General features: G+C 42.7%; 1 protein-coding gene across 3 annotated transcripts; it reads left to right on the top strand.

The window, feature by feature from the left end:
* The first annotated feature begins 261 nt into the window (after positions 1-261).
* Positions 262-16,290, top strand: LOC141973621 (uncharacterized). 3 transcript variants are annotated; one of them, XM_074932386.1, is made up of 2 exons: positions 262-445; positions 14,556-16,290. In XM_074932386.1, exon 2 carries the CDS (start codon positions 14,932-14,934, stop codon positions 16,156-16,158), a length of 1,227 nt encoding a protein of 408 aa, XP_074788487.1. In that variant the 5' UTR covers positions 262-445; positions 14,556-14,931; the 3' UTR covers positions 16,159-16,290. The 3 variants fall into 3 exon arrangements, with proteins under 3 accessions (XP_074788487.1, XP_074788489.1, XP_074788488.1); XM_074932388.1 differs by lacking the exon at positions 262-445 and adding an exon at positions 10,844-10,970; XM_074932387.1 differs by lacking the exon at positions 262-445 and adding an exon at positions 12,793-12,936.
* The last annotated feature ends 5,754 nt before the right edge of the window (positions 16,291-22,044 follow it).

Here is a 22,044-nt window from a genome sequence, read left to right as displayed (position 1 = left end):
TCATTAGGGAAGAAACAGATAAGAAAGGAGTCTGTAGAATAACAAAGCAGAAATTTATCTACCAGTTGTGCAGGCTTAATAGCACTTGTTGAAAGTGCTGAGAGGAACGAGTTTTTGAAATGAGCATGCGCCAGGGCAACACATGGATTTGCTGTCACAAGAATATATAAGGACTTGTTTTTCTAATAAAGATCGGAGCTTGACTGTTAACCATATTGGTGTGTGTCTTGTCTCACAGCCTTTTCCCGCAACTAAGGGGGTTCCTGCTACAACTGGCGCCTGAACAGAGACCTCCTTTTTATTGCTTAAACACGGAACTCGCTTAAATGCGGGAACTCGCTTAAATGCGGAAGACTCCGAAGCATCACCGAAGGTGATACCGGGAGCTTGCAGCGGGGAAAGAGAAGGGCATAGGACAAAACGCCGGAGCGTGGAGATCCTGCAGGTATGGAAAAAGACACGGCCCTAAAACTGCTGTTAAGTATCCTCTCTATGAGAGGCAAAGAAACAGCTCTTAGAAATCTTAAAAAGCTCACTGAGTGAGCGCATGGAGAACATTTTTTTGAGATAAGAAAAAGACAAAAGAATGAATGCAGCCAGACTGTTAACACAGAGAACGAGAACACAGAGGGAAAGGATGCATATTTTGAACCTCGGGAGCAAGATTTATATGCTAGGTCTTTTGACTGTGATAATCTTTTAAACCCTAATGCTGTAAATCCTGAAAAAGAATCTGGCCTGTGTCCTCCCTTAGCTGGGGATGATCCGTGGGTAAAAGTGAGGCGAAAAACCTTGGCGCAAGGGGATATGGCCATGGCGAGAAAGATTGTTGCTCCTGTAAGCTATGAGCCGGGACATCAGCCACGTTGGGAAGGACTGCATTTTTCTGTTATTAAAGATCTACAGAAAGGCATTAATGAAGACGGGTTGCAAAACTCGTTTACAACAGTTGTACTGGAGGCAATCGCTCAGGGATATCAATTGGCCCCATAAAAATTGGCTAGCACTGTTAAGAAAAAAACGGCATTCACGCCAACACAGTACTCTATCTGGAAAACCGAGCGTGTGTATCTCTGTGCTCAGCATTCGCGCCCTCCCCAACCTGCAGGCGCAGAGCTGGCGGCGGTGGCCCCGGGCCTCCCCGAGTCCCGTTCCGTCCCCCCCCTCCCCGCGGAGCAGCCGCCTGCGTCCGAGCTCGGCACTGTGCTCTCGGCACCCCCCCACCCCCGCCAAAAGCGGCAGGTTTTTTACAGAGAAGGTGCTGACGCTGTCAGGCAGCAGTGGCTTTATATGTTCTTAACGGTGTTTTCGTATTTGTAACATTTGTCATTTTGTTGTGAGTAATAAGTGTAAGGGGCTCCTTTGTGTGCCTGTGTGATTTGCGTGTGGGAGACGCGACCCAGCTGAAGCTGCGGAGAACCGGCCGCCAGGGAAGCGGCCAGGGAGGAACGAAGGAACGACAGGGTCCTAGTGCCCGCCCGCTGAGCCATCACCGCTGAGGTTTGTTCAGGCTCAGGGTTTTAAGTGTCTCAAGTGAAATATCTCCTCTAGCAGGAGGCAGTAATTCTGTGTTGATTGTTGTCTTGAATTTAGGTGCATACTCTGCGGGGAGAGTGCACCTCTGTACCATCTGCCTAATGAAAATATTGTTAAAAAAAAAATCTACAACCTTACAGGGGTTGTTTGTTTTACCAGGGGTCATCGATGCTGGTTACGAAGAGAAAAATCAAAATTATGGTCTGTACCCCTGTGTTCAGTAACAAAATGAGAAAAAATTATTCACCTTGTTAATTTTACTGCGGCTCCCCCTAATAGTATACTGATAAGCCACGGTGACTCAGGATTTGGATCAGCAGGCACCCCTTAAATATTTTTGGACTCAGACAGTGACACAAGGTTGACTTCTAGTAAAATTTACTCTCATTAAAGCTAAAAAATCTGTTGAGCTGACAGGCATCTTAGATACTGCTGCAGATGTGACCATAATATCTGTGAGCAGATTGGCTGTTAGCTCCAGTAACTCAAATGCTTTTCAGTGTTAGTGGTCGTGCTGTAGCAATTTAAAGCAAAGATCTCATTCATGTAAGGGGCCCAGAAAACTGGGTAGCAAATATTCATCCATTTATATTGGAAAACCACTATTACATGTAGCAGGAACCCCCTTAGTTGCAGGAAAAGGCTGTGAGACAAGACACACACCAATATGGTTAACAGTCAAGCTCCAACGTTTATTAGAAAAACAAGTCCTTATATATTCCTGTGACAGCAAATCCATCTGTTGCTCTGGCGCATGCTCATTTCAAAAACTTGTTCCTCTCAGCACTTTCAACAAGTGCTATTAAGCCTGCACAACTGGTAGATAAATTTCTGCTTTCTTATTCTACAGATTCCTTTCTTATCTGTTTCTTCCCTAATGAGTAAAAATACTTTCTCTTTTAGCCGTCGTTAATCTAGACGCCGTTAGTCTTCTAACACAAGTGCGTCATTAATTTAGACATTGTTAATCTTCTAACTTGAATGCTGATGACACTTTTACATTGTCAGTGACACAGACAGTTTGCGACCCGGCATACGCACCCACAATTCCCCCTTTTCTTTTTATTAAGGCCTCTATCCTATTTACCACACAAGACAGCAATAATCTCACTATGTATATTGTTTTGCGGTTAGTAACAATGCCTAGACATAAATAGAGAGTGATCAGAAAGATTCACACAGTACATACCCTTAAATTCTTCACATCCATGTTCTGGTGTCAATAACAAAAATCTATAGTCGCTTTATTTTGTAGAACAGCATGCTTTATAGTATCTTCATTTGTCAACAAATTACTTACTATATTAGATGTTAAGTTAAATTGTTTTACACGCCAACAGGCTATTTTGTTCAAGGTGGATAGGGTTTTTACAACCCCTACTCCTGGGGGCTAAGAGAGATGTAGTGACAATCTCTCCAGGCCTCCACAATGCCATTTTATTAAAGGATACACAGCAATCTATAGACTACCATAAAGTACACATGCAGCTACTTGATTGTTCATAGGTTAAAGCTACTTGTCCATGAGCCCTTTTACCCTCTATGATTGGTCCCAGTGTGGTGTCTACGAGATGCTCTCCTGCCAGGCAAACATCTTGTCTTCTACAGTCCAGTTTCTTTATCTTTTTGCTACATACGCAGTTTCTCAGCCCTTTGGCCTTGCGGGTGTTCTTCACAACAGCTAAAGCCTGTTGTTACAGTGAGGCCATTCGGTTTGGATCGCTCATAATGTGCCCGTTGTTTTTCAGCCATTCTACACACAGTTTAACATCATTAAAAGGATTATAATGACAATTTAAACTGTTAGTCCTTGTAAAAACAAATCTTTTAACCATCCAGTAATTGGTAACCTTTTAGCCGGATCATTATTAAATACTCTTCCCTCTTCAAGATGTAAACCCATCGTGTAAGTATCACTACAAAACCAAATGTCATTTATCCGTACTGCTGAAGGAGTCACGTTTTGCCATCCCAGCCAGACTGTCTGATTATACCAACTATGTGTCAGATAGGCTTTTTATTCTCAAACTATATACATCCGCAGGCCTGATTTGTATGCTATTCCCAGCTACTGGGGGAAGAGGGCTTCTCAGTTTTAACTCCAATCAGACAGGTCTGAGATGGGTTGGCAGCAGTTGCTAAGCCCAGGCAAATTGCCTGCTGTCCTGATTGATTTATCCCTGCTACCTTGGCACAACTCAGCAGTATCTTATCTATCCTACGAGGCCTGTTCTTCATCAAAGCTTAGCTGTTTGTCAGAGGCTGTGTAAGGCCGATGCCTCCTAGATCTCCCCTTTCTTGGTTTTGCATCGGCACCTGCAAGACTTGTTTGAGAGCTGTATCAATTAAGGGTTAGACAAACTTCAGAAACATAGTGTACTTGGAATAGTTCTATAGAAGGCTAAAACAATACAGCAGTTACAATTACTAGTTAAAAGAGTAGGCTAATTTCACTACCTGTAAATAAGGGATATAACTAAATACTACAAAATAAACAGTAAGGAAAACACGGAATAGCACACTTAATGGGGTACTAACATTCAGATCCGCAATCGCTGGGGAACCCTGGGTGCAGCGAGAATTTAGAGTGCCCTTCCTCGCAAACCGGAAATCCTACGCGATGCGTCCATCCATAGGTGAGGCATCCAACATCGCTGCAAGCAGGTCCAGCCTCTACATCAACTGGCCAAAATAATTGGCACTTTTCTTTGAGCGGGAACATCTGATTTCATCCTCCTGTTGAGTTCCACCCAGAGCCTGGCCAGCACTCCAGGGGGAAAACCAAGGGAGTTTTTAATAAGGTTAAACATTTGAGCTTTTCATTCTTAATATTGCTAAACAAAGAAAGTTGAATACACACATTCTTACAGCATTTCATCCTTATTAATAATTACTTTTCATCTAAACTACATCTTTCACTAGTGACTAGTAAGCCTATATATTTCATTAAGGAGTTGCAATTACTGTTAGCATTCTCTCTTAAAAGAGTTGGCAACTGTAGTGTAGTTTGTTCTGTTGCAGTAGCAAGCATTACCCAGACATTCTGCTTAAATGATCAGTCTAAGAGATCACAAACTGTTAACACAGCGGCACCCACAGCACCCACAGCTGGATCCTGAGTGCTGGCTGCCTCTCACCCTCAGGTGTGGTTGCACACACCTTGCCGGTGACCATTGGAGACTGAGACCTGTGGAGACAAAAGCATAACCTCTTCCCCAGGTTATTAAAAGACATGGTCCTTCTCAGTTACTACTTTCTATGTTTTTTGTTAACACTTGAGCCTTGCTCTCGACTTCTTGTTGATCTGGTTTCTGTGATGAGAAATGACACAATATTGGTGGCATCTGTGAGACAGGGGAAATGTTTAAAAGGTTCATGACGTATAATGCCTTATTTAGCCTTTTGTGAGGTGTAGATTGATATCTTGCATCTTGCCCCTTTGTTGTTGTAATAGACACTTTAGCTTGCTAGATGTATGCTTCACAGTGGCCTGACCGGCCGGTGAATGGGGAATGCAGGTCAGATGCTTGACTCCCCACTGTATGGTAGGATGCAAACAGTCTGTATTAAGAGACACATGTACATATTTTAACATTGGAAATGCAGCTAAGTGAGTGACAACAGATTGCCATAATTCTGAGGAGGTGAGTCCCCAAGGGTCGACACCACTTGCCTGTTGAAGAGATGGAGTCTGTCTGGTATTCAGGGCAAGCTGATAAAGAAAATTGTTTTTGTATTGACCTGGCATTCCAGTGGAAAAAATGCATGTGTTTTTCATCCCACTGAAACAGCAGAGGATATGGTTGACCTGGAGTCAAGACTTCTCCCCCTTTTTGTTTTTGCAAAAGCACTTTCAAGTTCTGGCGTGTTCTTTCTACAATGGCTTGTCCTGTGGGGGAATGCAGTATACCTGCGATGCTTGTCTGTTTGAGATGGTGTTTGCTATGCGGTGAAGATCATATTTTTCTTTCTCTGTAAGTACTTTGGGTGATGTTAGTGAAGGATCTTTTCATAAAATATGAAATAAGCTATGCAGATCATCATCAGTTAGGCCCACAACGGCTGTATCCAATTTATGGTTCCTAACAGTTTCTGTAAATCTTTTAAAGTCTTAATAGCAGTTTTAAGTTTAAGCTGTTGCAGGACAATAGTCTGTTCACAAATTCTTCAGCCCAGGTACTGCCGGGTGATGATATATGTACCTTTTGAAGTGGTATTTGCAACACCATTTGATGTAGTGAGTGTTTGGTTAAAGCAAGAGCCGTTTCCATGATCTCTTGTGTTTTTGTGGCTATAAGGATGTCATCCATATAATGACATATAACAGCTTGGGGGACCTGGTGGGATTTTTATGTGTTATGGTAAAATAACGCAGTGGTATTGTTTTGCAGGTTCACTAATATTAATAGTGGGAATAGAAAAAGTAATTTTAGGTGCATCATTTGGATGCAAGGGAATGATAAAAGAAACCAATCCTTTAGATCAATTACTACAAGATGCCAGTTTCAGGTAATCTTTTTTGGGGAGGGCATTCATGGTTGCAAAATATTTTTATCCTCTATGGTATCATTAATATGTTGGATATAATGTAAAAGTTACTATTTACCACTTTTCTTTAAAATAAGAAACTTAATTGTCCCTGAATGAAATCATTAAGGTGGCATGACTTTTTCCTTGGTAAGGGCCACCGACCGAGTCACACGGGTGATTCAGTTTACAGGGTTAGTTTCAGGGTGGGTTTCAGGGTGGGTCGTGCTACAGTGGTGATTAAGACAAATTTGATCCAATTTGAGTTTTCCATTGAGCTACACAGTCATGACCCTAAAATGTAATAGGGTTTTCCAATATAAATGGATGAATATTTGCTACCCAGTTTTCTGGGCCCCTTACATGAATGAGATCTTTGCTTTAAATTGCTACAGCACGACCACTAACACTGAAAAGCATTTGAGTTACTGGAGCTAACAGCCAATCTGCTCACAGATATTATGGTCACATCTGCAGCAGTATCTAAGATGCCTGTCAGCTCAACAGATTTTTTAGCTTTAATGAGAGTAAATTTTACTAGAAGTCAACCTTGTGTCACTGTCTGAGTCCAAAAATATTTAAGGGGTGCCTGCTGATCCAAATCCTGAGTCACCGTGGCTTATCAGTATACTATTAGGGGGAGCCGCAGTAAAATTAACAAGGTGAATAATTTTTTCTCATTTTGTTACTGAACACAGGGGTACAGACCATAATTTTGATTTTTCTCTTCGTAACCAGCATCGATGACCCCTGGTAAAACAAACAACCCCTGTAAGGTTGTAGATTTTTTTTTTAACAATATTTTCATTAGGCAGATGGTACAGAGGTGCACTCTCCCCGCAGAGTATGCACCTAAATTCAAGACAACAATCAACACAGAATTACTGCCTCCTGCTAGAGGAGATATTTCACTTGAGACACTTAAAACCCTGAGCCTGAACAAACCTCAGCGGTGATGGCTCAGCGGGCGGGCACTAGGACCCTGTCGTTCCTGTGTTCCTCTCTAGCCGCTTCCCTGGCGGCCGGAGGACTCTGCAGCTGCAGTGGGCCGCGTCTCCCACACGCAAAGCAATCACACAGGCACACAAAGGAGCCCCTTACCCTTATTACTCACAACATAAAATGACAAATGTTACAAATACGAAAACACCATTAAGAATATATAAAGCCATTGCTGCATGACAGCGTCAGCACCTTCTCTGTGAAAAACCTGCCGCTTTTGCCGGGGGGTGGGGGGTTGCCGAGAGCGCAGTGCCGAGCTCGGACGCAGGCGGCCGCTCCGCGGCGGGTGGGCTCGGGGAGGACCCTGGCCCGGGCTGCCGCCGCCAGCTCTGCCCCTGCAGGTGTGGGGGGGGGCGCGAATGCTGAGTACAAAAATTCACACACTCGGTTTTCTAGATAGAGTACTGTGTCGGCGTGAATGCCAGTATTTTCTTAAAAGTGTTAGCCAATTTTTATGGGGCCAATCGATATCCCTGAGCCATCGCCTCCAGTACAACTGTTGTAAATGAGTTTTGCAACCTGTCTTCATTAATGCTTTTCTGTAGATCTTTAATAACAGAAAAATGCAGTCCTTCCCAACGTGGCTGATGTCCCGGCTCATAGCTTACAGGAGCAACAATCTTTCTTGCCATGGCCTTATCCCCTTGCGCCAAGGTTTTTCGCCTCACTTTACCCACGGATCATCCCCAGCTAAGGGAGGACATAGGTCAGATTCTTTTTCAGGATTTACAGCGTCAGGGTCTAAAAGATTATCACAGTCAAAAGACCTAGCATATAAATCTTGCTCCCGAGGTTCAAAATATGCATCCTCTCCCTCTGTGTTCTCGTTCTCTGTTAACAGCCTGGCCACCTTCATTATTTTGTCTTTTTCTTATCTCAAAAAAATGTTCTCCATGCGCTCATTCAGTGAGCTGTTTAAGATTTCTAAGAGCTGTTTCTTTGCCTCTCATAGAGAGGATACTTAACAGCAGTTTTAGGGCCGTGTCGTTTTCCATACCTGCAGGATCTCCACGCTCCGGTGTTTCATCCTGTGCCCTTCTGCTTCCCCGCCTGCAAGCTCCCGGTATCACCTTCGGTGATGCTTCGGAGTCTTCCACATTTAAGCGAGTTTCCGCATTTACGCGAGTTCCTGCATTTAAGCGAGTTTCCGCATTTAAGCAATAAAAAGGAGGTCTCTGTTCAGGCGCCAGTTGTAGCAGGAACCCCCTTAGTTGCAGGATGAGGCTGTGAGACAAGACACACACCAATACGGTTAACAGTCAAGCTCCGATCTTTATTAGAAAAACAAGTCCTTATATATTCCTGTGACAGCAAATCCGTGTGTTGCTCTGGCACATGCTCATTTCAAAAACTCGTTCCTCTCAGCACTTTCAACAAGTGCTATTAAGCCTGCACAACTGCTAGATAAATTTCTGCTTTGTTATTCTACAGATTCCTTTCTTATCTGTTTCTTCCCTAATGAGTAAAAGTACTTTCACTTTTAGCCGTCGATAATCTAGACGCCGTTAGTCTTCTAACACAAGTGCATCATTAATTTAGACATCGTTAATCTTCTAACTTGAATGCTGATGACACTTTTACGTTGTCAGTGATGCAGATGGTTTGTGACCTGGCATACGCACCCACAATTACATTTTGGGGTCATGACTGTATGGCTCAATGGGGAACTCAAATTGGATCAAATTTGTCTTAATCACCCTCAGTGCACAACCCACCCTGAAACTAACCTTGTAAACCGAATCACCTGTGTGACTGTGTCAGTGGCCCTTGCCAAGGAAAAAGCCATGCCACCTTAATGATTTCATTCAGGGACAATTAAGTTTCTTATTTTAAAGTAGTAAATAGTGACTTTTACATGATCTCTGACACATTAATGATACAATGGAGGATAAAAATACTTTACAACCATGAATGCCCTCCCCAACAATGATTACCTGAAACTGGCATCTTGTAGTAATTGATCTAAAGGATTGGTTTCTTTTATCATTCCCTTGCATCCAAATGATGCACCTAAAATTACTTTTTCTATTCCCACTATTAATATTAGTGAACCTGCAAAACAATACCACTGCGTTATTTTACCATAACACATAAAAATCCCACCAGGTCCCCCAAGCTGTTATATGTCATTATATGGATGACATCCTTATAGCCACAAAAACACAAGAGATCATGGAAACGGCTCTTGCTTTAACCAAACACTCACTACATCAAATGGTGTTGCAAATACCACTTCAAAAGGTACATATATCATCACCCGGCAGTACCTGGGCTGAAGAATTTGTGAACAGACTATTGTCCTGCAACAGCTTAAACTTAAAACTGCTATTAAGACTTTAAAAGATTTACAGAAACTGTTAGGAACCATAAATTGGATACAGCCGTTGTGGGCCTAACTGATGATGATCTGCATAGCTTATTTCATATTTTATGAAAAGATCCTTCACTAACATCACCCAAAGTACTTACAGAGAAAGAAAAATATGATCTTCACCGCATAGCAAACACCATCTCAAACAGACAAGCATCGCAGGTATACTGCATTCCCCCACAGGACAAGCCATTGTAGAAAGAACACGCCAGAACTTGAAAGTGCTTTTGCAAAAACAAAAAGGGGGAGAAGTCTTGACTCCAGGTCAACCATATCCTCTGCTGTTTCAGTGGGATGAAAAACACATGCATTTTTTCCACTGGAATGCCAGGTCAATACAAAAACAATTTTCTTTATCAGCTTGCCCTGAATACCAGACAGACTCCATCTCTTCAACAGGCAAGTGGTGTCGACCCTTGGGGACTCACCTCCTCAGAATTATGGCAATCTGTTGTCACTCACTTAGCTGCATTTCCAATGTTAAAATATGTACATGTGTCTCTTAATACAGACTGTTTGCATCCTACCATACAGTGGGGAGTCAAGCATCTGACCTGCATTCCCCATTCACCGGCCGGTCAGGCCACTGTGAAGCATACATCTAGCAAGCTAAAGTGTCTATTACAACAACAAAGGGGCAAGATGCAAGATATCAATCTACACCTCACAAAAGGCTAAATAAGGCATTATACGTCATGAACCTTTTAAACATTTCCCCTGTCTCACAGATGCCACCAATATTGTGTCATTTCTCATCACAGAAACCAGATCAACAAGAAGTCGAGAGCAAGGCTCAAGTGTTAACAAAAAACATAGAAAGTAGTAACTGAGAAGGACCATGTCTTTTAATAACCTGGGGAAGAGGTTATGCTTTTGTCTCCACAGGTCTCAGTCTCCAATGGTCACCGGCAAGGTGTGTGCAACCACACCTGAGGGTGAGAGGCAGCCAGCACTCAGGATCCAGCTGTGGGTGCTGTGGGTGCCGCTGTGTTAACAGTTTGTGATCTCTTAGACTGATCATTTAAGCAGAATGTCTGGGTAATGCTTGCTACTGCAACAGAACAAACTACACTACAGTTGCCAACTCTTTTAAGAGAGAATGCTAACAGTAATTGCAACTCCTTAATGAAATATATAGGCTTACTAGTCACTAGTGAAAGATGTAGTTTAGATGAAAAGTAATTATTAATAAGGATGAAATGCTGTAAGAATGTGTGTATTCAACTTTCTTTGTTTAGCAATATTAAGAATGAAAAGCTCAAATGTTTAACCTTATTAAAAACTCCCTTGGTTTTCCCCCTGGAGTGCTGGCCAGGCTCTGGGTGGAACTCAACAGGAGGATGAAATCAGATGTTCCCGCTCAAAGAAAAGTGCCAATTATTTTGGCCAGTTGATGTAGAGGCTGGACCTGCTTGCAGCGATGTTGGATGCCTCACCTATGGATGGACGCATCGCGTAGGATTTCCGGTTTGCGAGGAAGGGCACTCTAAATTCTCGCTGCACCCAGGGTTCCCCAGCGATTGCGGATCTGAATGTTAGTACCCCATTAAGTGTGCTATTCCGTGTTTTCCTTACTGTTTATTTTGTAGTATTTAGTTATATCCCTTATTTACAGGTAGTGAAATTAGCCTACTCTTTTAACTAGTAATTGTAACTGCTGTATTGTTTTAGCCTTCTATAGAACTATTCCAAGTACACTATGTTTCTGAAGTTTGTCTAACCCTTAATTGATACAGCTCTCAAACAAGTCTTGCAGGTGCCGATGCAAAACCAAGAAAGGGGAGATCTAGGAGGCATCGGCCTTACACAGCCTCTGACAAACAGCTAAGCTTTGATGAAGAACAGGCCTCGTAGGATAGATAAGATACTGCTGAGTTGTGCCAAGGTAGCAGGGATAAATCAATCAGGACAGCAGGCAATTTGCCTGGGCTTAGCAACTGCTGCCAACCCATCTCAGACCTGTCTGATTGGAGTTAAAACTGAGAAGCCCTCTTCCCCCAGTAGCTGGGAATAGCATACAAATCAGGCCTGCGGATGTATATAGTTTGAGAATAAAAAGCCTATCTGACACATAGTTGGTATAATCAGACAGTCTGGCTGGGATGGCAAAACGTGACTCCTTCAGCAGTACGGATAAATGACATTTGGTTTTGTAGTGATACTTACACGATGGGTTTACATCTTGAAGAGGGAAGAGTATTTAATAATGATCCGGCTAAAAGGTTACCAATTACTGGATGGTTAAAAGATTTGTTTTTACAAGGACTAACAGTTTAAATTGTCATTATAATCCTTTTAATGATGTTAAACTGTGTGTAGAATGGCTGAAAAACAACGGGCACATTATGAGCGATCCAAACCGAATGGCCTCACTGTAACAACAGGCTTTAGCTGTTGTGAAGAACACCCGCAAGGCCAAAGGGCTGAGAAACTGCGTATGTAGCAAAAAGATAAAGAAACTGGACTGTAGAAGACAAGATGTTTGCCTGGCAGGAGAGCATCTCGTAGACACCACACTGGGACCAATCATAGAGGGTAAAAGGGCTCATGGACAAGTAGCTTTAACCTGTGAGCAATCAAGTAGCTGCAGGTGTACTTTATGGTAGTCTATAGATTGCTGTGTATCCTTTAATAAAATGGCATTGTGGAGGCCTGGAGAGATTGTCACTACATCTCTCTTAGCCCCCAGGAGTAGGGGTTGTAAAAACCCTATCCACCTTGAACAAAATAGCCTGTTGGCGTGTAAAACAATTTAACTTAACATCTAATATAGTAAGTAATTTGTTGACAAATGAAGATACTATAAAGCATGCTGTTCTACAAAATAAAGCGACTATAGATTTTTGTTATTGACACCAGAACATGGATGTGAAGAATTTAAGGGTATGTACTGTGTGAATCTTTCTGATCACTCTCTATTTATGTCTAGGCATTGTTACTAACCGCAAAACAATATACATAGTGAGATTATTGCTGTCTTGTGTGGCAAATAGGATAGAGGCCTTAATAAAAAGAAAAGGGGGAATTGTGGGTGCGTATGCCGGGTCGCAAACTGTCTGTGTCACTGACAATGTAAAAGTGTCATCAGCATTCAAGTTAGAAGATTAACAATGTCTAAATTAATGACGCACTTGTGTTAGAAGACTAACAGCGTCTAGATTAACGACGGCTAAAAGCAAAAGTATTTTTACTCATTAGGGAAGAAACAGATAAGAAAGGAATCTGTAGAATAACAAAGCAGAAATTTATCTACCAGTTGTGTACGCTTAGTAGCGCTTGTTGAAAGTGCTGAGTGGAGCGAGTTTTTGAAATGAGCATGTGCCAGAGCAACACACGTGTTTGCTGTCACAAGAATATATAAGGACTTGTTTATCTAATAAACGTTGGAGCTTGACTGTTAACCGTATTGGTGTGTGTCTTGTCTCACAGCCTTGTCCTGCAACTAAGGGGGTTCCTGCTACAGGAAATTACTACGACTTCTAGAAGGTGATTGCAAAAAGGTGTGTTTTTATTCAATGCATGGAAGTATGAAAGGCTTCAGGGTTTTGCTAGACTTCAACATGTCAATTGCACAGTGGACTCTCTAATTATTTAGCTGATGTAGCTTTGGAGGGCTGTTCATTACAGTAGGTCTTTTGTAGTGATTTCCAGAATTTGATGAGATTGTGTTGTGTCTGCTCCACCTCCACAAGGACCAATGAAAGAAGAGTTAAAGCACACTTACATGCTCTCTTGCATGCTTGCTGTGTCTCCTGCACTAAGCGCTTTCTCTCCCTTTTATACACTCCTTGTGTCACGCCCAGTTTTTCATTCTTTCAGTACTGCTTTTTGTGACTTTTTTCCTTACCTGGATAAGATGAAAATGAAATATCAAGATGCTAAATATTTTTCAGTTAAACCTAGGATATGGGCAGAGATTGTTCTAGCTTCCCTTTTATTTTTGGCATTCAGCAGCTCAGCTTTGAAGAGCTTTGTGCTCTTAAAGCTTTGTACTATACAAAAAACATAAAACGAAGGCTCGTAGACTAAATCTTAGTGAGTAGTCTGTCTTTTAAAATTGCAGCTTGAAATTCTCGTTTTGCAAGTGTTTTTCCACTTTTCATTTGAAAGAACATTTTGCCTTTCTCTTCAGTGAAAAAAAAAATGATCAGCTTCAGTAAAAACACATAATTTAATATTTGAAATATGCCAGAAACAAAAAGTGTGGAAATGAACTAGTAAGTGTTCTGGTCCCAAGGAAAATAAAGTGAGTAGTGGAGGAGCATTAGGCCATTGTAGTGAAACCAAATGGATATGTTTATCTTCCATCAAAGAAGAAAAGAGCAAGGTATTTTTTCAACACACCATTTTTAAAATAAATTAGATAAATATTATAAGAAAATTAAGATTAAAAAAAATTACTTATCATTGACAAATTTTAGGAAAAATAACAAAATATTTGATTCCTGTATTCTCTGTGACTCTAAACCAATAGAAATGATGTGCTCGTGTTTTTAAAAATACAATCTATATATAACAAATATGTATTATATATAAAGTAAATTTTGGTGTTTCTTGTCATTCCAAATATTTGTATTTTACTTTTTTGGAGAGCTTTACATAAAAACGTACTATAAGAGACTCCATCTAGCATGACAGTTCATTTGTTTGAGGTTAGTGTAAACCAAAGTTATTTGTGTTCTTGGACTTCCTAACCAAAGACTGAGTATATCTAGAATCACTGAGCTGATGGCTCTCATTTTCTCCAGCTGGTAAATACAGGATATCATAACCTCCTCATCACCACTTTTCTATGTGGGTTCTTCAGTTGGACTTCACTGTCCTGGTTCAGCTATGATAGGGTTAAGTTTCCCCAGCGGAGAGGGGGAAGGGATCTCAAGGCAGGTTATTCATACCATGCTGATACCGGGTTGAGTGCAGGAGTGTGGGAACCTTTTTTTCCTTTGTGGCTTTGGTCGCCGGGAGCATGGGGCTGTCTGTAACCATTGAGGTATTTATCTGTATATCTTTTATCTTCTTTACTGTTATTGCTGTTTATTGTTTTTATCATTGCTACTGTTGTTGTTCAGATTCTTATTTATCACACTATTGTATTAAATTTCTTCTTGTTTTAACCCAGGTTTGTTCCTCACTTCCAGCCTGACCAGCTGAGGGTGGGGGAGGGACAACGGCAATGTGGTCTCCGGTTCCGGCAGGGCCTCAACCAACACAGCCTTTTTGGCGCACCAACATGGGGCACAAGAGTGTTGAAATAAGAATCAAAAAGGGACAGACCCTGAGCAGAGAGTGTTAGAGCAATCTGTTGGGTGAAATTTTTCTGTTTGTATTTGTACTGTGTAATAAGAAAATGTTTGCAATGCTGGCCCATTTGCTTGTGTGATGGGGTTGGATTAACCCTTATTTCCAGTCTATGATCCCAGTGCTGGTGTTTGTTATTGGTGGAAAATGTATAAAGGATCTTATTTTGATGTACTAGCTATTGACTGCTTAATAATATGCTTGTATTGCTGTTTGTGGGGGTGGGCCGGTGCCTGTTTGCTGCCTGGACTTTTGTTAGGGGTCTCACCGCCTCTATGGGTGAGCCAGGGGAAGAGATCCTCTCGTTTTTTGGGAGCTTCAATTATCCTTGGAGCCTGCAGGCCAGTATGATTGTGGCACAATGCTTTCTGAATGTCTGCCTAATTCTGGTTTTGGCCATGCAGCACTTCTCTAACAATAGCAGTGCCCGGAAACCTGCCCCGAGGTCAGATAATGATGAGTGGCAAGGGGTGTGGGAAAAGATGGGCAAAGGCCTGAGTTGGTGGTCACTTCCAATGCTTTGGAATTTCACTCCCGAACAAATGCAGAGCCCTGATAAACTGACGGAGTGCTTAGAAAGGGTGTGTTACCAAGCTGGCAAAACCCAGGAGACTCAGTCTTTCCTGGGCGCTGTCGGGTTCGGGAGGATGCACATCCCAAACTACAGCCTGATTGTGAGCCCTCTCTACCATATAACCAGTAAGAAGAACGATTTTGAATGGGGCCCTGAGCAACAACAATCCTTAGAACAAATTAGGCAGGAGATTGCCCAAGCAGTAGCCCTCGGGCCAGACCGGGAAGGGCCAGAGGTTAAGAACGTGCTCTACACCGCAGCCAGGGAGAATGGCCCTACCTGGAGACTCTGGCAGAGAGCACCTGGGAAAACCCGAGGCCGACCTCTAGGGTTTTGGAGCAGGGGACACAGAGGTTCTGAAGCTGATTATACACCAACTGAGAAGGAAATAGTGGCAGCATACGAAGGAGTTCGGGCTGCCTCAGATGTGGTCGGCACTGAAACACAGCTCCTCCTGGCTCCCCGACTGCCGGTGCTGGGGTGGATGTTCAAAGGAAAGGCCTCCTCCACGCATCATGCAACAGAAGCCACGTGGAGTAAATGGGTTGCATTGATAACACAATGGGCTCAAATAGGGAACCCCAGCCACCCAGGGATACTAGAGGTGATCATGAACTGGCCAGAGAGCAAAGATTCCGGGATGTCACCAGAACAGGGGCGACACGTGCTAAGGAGACCCCACCATATAACGAGCTGCCAGATGAGGAGAAGCGATATGCCCTGTTCACTGATGGGTCTTGTCGCATTGTGGGAAAACATCGACGATGGAAGGCTGCTGTGTGGATTCCCACATGACAGGTCACTGAAGCTGCTGAGGGACAGGGTGAATCGAGTCAGTTTGCAGAGGTGAAAGCCATCCAGCTTGCTTTGGTTATTGCTGAGTGGGAAAAGTGGCCAAGGCTCTACCTCTACACTGACTTGTGGGCAGTGGCGAATACCCTGTGGAAATGGCTGCAGCAATGGAAGCAGAACAACTGGCAACGTAAGGGTAAAACCATCTGGGCTGCTGAAGTATGGCAGGACATTGCAGCCTGTGTGGAAAATCTCGTTGTGAAGGTGCGCCATGTGGATGCCCATGTACCCAAGAGTCGGGCCACTGATGAACATCGACACAACCAGCAGGCAGACCAAGCTGCTAAGATCAGAGTGGCTCAGGTGGACTTGGACTGGAAGCGCAAAGGTGAACTTTTCATAGCCCGGTGAGCCCATGAGACCTCAGGCCACCAAGGTAAAGATGCAACATACAGGTGGGCTCAAGATCAAGGGGTCTCCCTCACTATTGACACCATTGCAGAGATCACCCACAGATGTGAGACGTGTGCTGCAATCAAACATGCCAAGCAGGTGAAGCCCCAGCAAAATGGAGAGCGATGGCTGAAATATAGATATGGAGAGGCCTGGCAGATCGACTACATCACACTGCCACAGACCCGCCACAGGAATCGCCACGTGCCCACAATGGTGGAAGAAACCACTGGATGGCTGGAAACTTACCCAGCGCCCCACGCCACCGCCCAGAACACCATCCTGGGCCTTGAAACCCAAGTCCTGTGGCGACACGGCACCCCAGAGAGAATGGAGTCAGACAACGGGACCCACTTCTGAAACAACCTCATAAGTGCCTGGGCAGAAGAACATGGCATCGAGTGGGTCTACCATATCCCCTACCACGCACCAGCCTCTGGGAAGATCAAGCGCTACAATGGACTGTTAAAAACCACACTGAAAGCATTGTGAGGTGGGACCTTCCAAGACTGGGACATGCATCTAGCAAAGGCCACCTGACTAGTCAACACAAGAGGATCTGCTGGTTGAGCTGGCCTGGCTCAGTCAAAACCTCCACATGCTGTAGATGGGGATAAAGTCCCTGTGGTGCGCATGAGGAATATATTGGGGTAAATGGTCTGGTTTAGTCCTGCACCAGGCAAAGGTAAAGGCAAATCCATCCACAGGATTGCTTTTGCTACAGGACCTGGGTGTACCTGTTGGGTGATGCTGGACAATGGATAGGTCCAATGCGTACCACAGGGGGACTTGCTTCTGGGTGACAACATGCCGTGAATTATGCTGTGCCTTTGTAAGTTGTTGTTTTGTTTTTGTTAACTGCTAAATGGCAGCTGGACATGACGCAGATGGTATAGAATAAAGGGGTGGATTATGTCCTGGTTCAGCTAGGATAGGGTTAAGTTTGCCCGGCAGAGAGGGGGAAGGGATCTCCAGGTGGATTATTCATACCATGTTGAAGTCAGGTCCAGTGGGGGAGCACGGGAACTTTTTTCCTTTTGGCTTTGGTTGGGGGAAGCAGGTGCACGGGCTGTCTGTAACCATTGCAGTATTTCTCTGTGTATCTTTTGTCTTGTTTACTGCTATTGCTGTTTATTGTTGTTATCATTGCTACTGTTGTTGTTCAAATTGTTATTCATCACACTGTTGTATTAAATCTCTTTTTATTTCAAACCCCGGTGTTGTGGCTCACTTCCAGCCTGACCGGCTGAGGGTGGGGGAGGGGCAACAGCAACGTGGTCTCCGGTCCCTGCAGGGCTTAAAACCATCACATTCACTCAGGTGTGTTCTTAGTCATGTTGTTTGCAAGAAGCTGTACCCATAGAAATGACTCTATCCTCAACAGAGAGGAATGGGCAGAAATAAACAGGTCAGCCTGAAGTTAGGGGCAAATGAGGAAGGACAAAAAAAAAATGAAATAAGCAGAAATTGTGACGAAAAGCAGTAGCTTTCCTCTGAGAAAGAAAGCAGGTAATCTGTGCTGCTAAAAGATTTCAGTGAGGTCTTACCTGAGCTTGAGACTTGCAAAAGCTGGACATGTGTTATACGGAAGTGATAATACTGTCTGTATAGCTTTGCATCAAGGAAGATGCAGCCTAGTCCTGACTGTGTGTGTTTATTGTTAGCACTTGTCAGGCTCAGTTTAAAGAGAAGTTCTAAATTTTGGTCAAATGCACAAAGCTCTTTCTTACACAGATGTGTCAAACAGTAGCATTCATTAATTAGAAGTGAGAGTGCACTATGATGGTTTTGAAATATTATGGTTGTTGGAGGGAACTTAAGTAACAATAGGTGTTTTTTCTAAACACATCACATCAGAAGCTGATGCTGCCTGTTTATAACAATTATATTGGTTGCTTAGTTTTTGTCGTGATCTGTCACTTCTTGTCTGACAATGAGATGCATCATTCAGCAAAAACCTTTTATATTTTTTATATTTTTGAATGTTGTAGAGCTTTTCTTCATTATTGTAACTTTATTCACCTAGACCTTTGAACTTAGGAGAGATATTCTTTTCAGTAGAGTATTTGGAAGATCCTGAAGAAATATATAGTGGATCAAGAACTTCATGGTTTTGGTCATCATAAATTAATTTTATTATTTAAATTTCTGTGTTGGGTCTGTGTGTGTGGCAGGAATTTTGATAGTGGGGGAAGGGGCTACAGTGGTAGACCCTGTGAGAAGCTTCTTGAAGCTGCCCTGACTCCAAGTTGGACCTCTGGCCAAGACAAGTAACGACGGTGACTGCGCCTCTATGATAACATATTTAAGAAAAGGAACCAAGAGGAGCAGGAGTTGTGAGGGAAATACCTATGCAAACACCGAGGTCAGTGGAAGAAGGGAGGAGGAGGGTGGTACAAGGTGTGCTGGAACAGAGACTCCCCTGCAGCCTGTGGTGAGACAGCAGGCTGTCCCACTGCAGCCTGTGGAGGCCCATGGTGGAGCAGATGCCCCACCTGCAGCCTGTGGACAACCCCACACTGGATCAGGTGACTGCACCTGAAGAGGGCTGGTACTCTGAGGGAAGCCCACCTAGGGCAGTTCATCACTGGGAGGATTACAACACGCAGGAGGGACCCATGCTGGAGCAGTGCATGAAGAGCTGCAGCCCATGGGAGGGACTCACAGCAGAGGAAGTTTGTGGAGAACTGTATCTGGTGAGAGGGACTCCATGCTGGAGCAGGGGAAGAGTGTGAGGACCCCTCTCCCTGAGGAGGAAGGAGCAGCAGAAACAATGGTGGTAGACTGACTGCAATCCTCATCCCCTGCCCCTCTGTGTTGCTGGGGAGGAGGAGGTAGAAAAATCATGAGAAAGCTGTGCTCAGGATCAAGTGTTGGTTGGAGAGAAGGTGGTTTTAAGATGTGGTTGTATTTCTTGCTGTCCTGCTCTACTTGATTGTTAAATTAAATGATGGTGGTGGTGTTTAAATTAAATTGATATTTTTTTCTTCCCCTGATGAGCCTTTTGCCCATGACCATAATAGGTACGTCATCCTTCCCTGTCCTTGTATCAATTCCTATGACTTTTATTTCATTTTCTCTTCCCCATCCCTGAAGGGGAAGGAGTGAACGAGCAGCTATGTGGTGCTCAGTTCCCCTCTAGGCTCAAACCATGTCAATTTCTCTCTGACTTTATATATTCTTCTGTCATGTCCCACTCAGATGAGGGAGACAAGTGACTTAGATTTACAGATCCCCAATGGAGCGGACACCAGTGAGACAAGTCTCAAAGTCCAAACATTTATTAACTACCCACAATGTACTAATTGAACACACGATAATTGGCTAAGTATATAGCAAGTTGTGGCAAGCAATACAATATGCCTTGCATTTCTTAATGGATAAAGAGTGAGATAGAGGGAATAGGGAAATACAGATCACCAATCTGGGTTTTCACATTGATCCCGCCAGTGAGGGTTCCAGGAGGCATCCGTCTTCTTCGTTTCACTGCACTCTCCAGGCCCGCACCCTTTCTCCACGCCCCCCTCCCCCTTGATGTGTACACACTTTCTTTGTGTCTGTTCCCTAGGTCAACCCACATACCTACATATCCCATGTACAGGGAAGGATGATGTAATCAGCATGATCATGTTAACCTTCATTAGCACATTGAGGGGTGTTAACTTTAATATGCATTTCATGGATAATGAAACAAAGGTTATTCACCAGACAGATGGCCGTTGAAATGTGGCCAGATGCACCAGAGCAGAGATGTTCTGTGTGAACAGGGCTCCCTCCTTCAGCTGCATCTTGTATTATTTGGGCAGCCCAATCAGCTTTGACCTCCACACTATCCACCCTGTGAGTCATAGTTTTGTCTTGTGTTTGAGGCATTCATTCGATCAGCCTCAACTTTTGCTTTCTCAGGCTGGTTTTTTTAGTTTTGCACAGGCCTGGTTTCTTTTCTCTCACATCTTTTCATAAATATCAGTCTGCAGTGTTGAAGCTATGGATCATTATAGATATCTGCAAAGCAAAATTTGCAGGGAGAGTAGCTTTTCTAGCTAGACTTACACTATTGCAAAAACAGGCAAGCTTTTGGGAATGCAGTCATATGCAGCACCTAAACACAAACACACCTGAACAGTCCATGGACTCAATTCCCTTCCCCTCCTGCAAGACTGAGAACTCTTGAAAATTTGCATAATTTATTATAATTAAGATCAGGAAAGTTTATCAGTGCAGTTTTTCTAAGCCCCTTGACACTTTTAACATCCATTAATAACTTTGTGTTTTTTCTCTTTATCCAGTTCTCTTAAAAAAAAAAAAAATTACTAGATCCCGGACACTTTCAACAAATCAGGCAAAAGATCTGTAGCTTAAAATAATTTTCAAGTGTATTTACTTGTTTAATGTTTTGCAGATTTTTAGAAAGTTATAGATTCACTCTTTTTTCTTGGAATTTGTGTATGAGAAACAAACTTTTGCCAACACTGCCATTAAAATCTGAATTTGGAGAGTTAGGCTAAATTGTCTCTTACCTGTAGATTAATAAAATTAAATCTAAGGATCAGAATGTACATTTTAGAGACATTTATAGTTATACCTTATGCTTCCTCATCTGGGATTTCAATTCCTTTCACACAGTAAACTGGTAATTTATTTGTTATTTTTCTCCTTTGTAGCAGTGCAAGATAATTGTCAGTGGGTTTGCCTCCCTCTTAAAGATGAATGAACTACTTTGCATTTACAAGGGTGAAAATGTATGTACATGGCAAACAAGATGGTGAAATTTTAACTACTTTTGTACTTGCACAGGCACATGATAAATGTGAGTGATCTCTGTGTTGTTTATCTTAGTCTGATGGTTTCATGCTGCCACCTTTAACCTGTATAAACAACTGATTTACCCCAGGAAAATGGCTTGACTTCATGTGGTAGGTATCGGGAAGCAAAGATCAATGAGAATAAAACTCCTTTAACAAGCTAACTTTTAAACGGGGTGCAAACCATTATGATATTTCCAAAAACTGCAGATGATGATTAAGCTCTCTATCCTGTCATTAGCATGCATCTTGACCTCTCAAAGCCAGTCAGAGACAAAATTTGAAAGTGATACTGTCAGAACAGGAATTTAAAATATTGAAGATAGCTTATGCAGTACTGGTATTGGTAACTACTAACTTCTGTTACGTAAGGGGATAACTTTTTTCCTTTGCTCTGAAAATATACAGTCAAGTGGATAGTGTAGATGTTTTCTCTTTTCACTGTCTGTACTGTTATCACGATTGCTATCCTTAAGTACAGATTTTATTATATGGTATGCAGTACCAATTTGATAAGATATATGTATTCCTACTGTATCCTTTATAAAAATCACTCAATATTTTTATTAAAACTTGGTTAACATAGTGTCTTACTATTAACAATCTCATATTTAAAACAAAGAAAAGCAACAAGTAAAACAAAAATCTATAGAAATTCAATAATGACACAAAAAGCTCCACCCCAA

This window comes from Athene noctua, chromosome Z (assembly GCF_965140245.1).
Source record: "Athene noctua chromosome Z, bAthNoc1.hap1.1, whole genome shotgun sequence".
NCBI classification, from domain to species: domain Eukaryota; kingdom Metazoa; phylum Chordata; class Aves; order Strigiformes; family Strigidae; genus Athene; species Athene noctua.
Note: the sequence above shows the minus strand (reverse complement) of the source record. Positions and strands in the feature narration are given on the sequence as shown.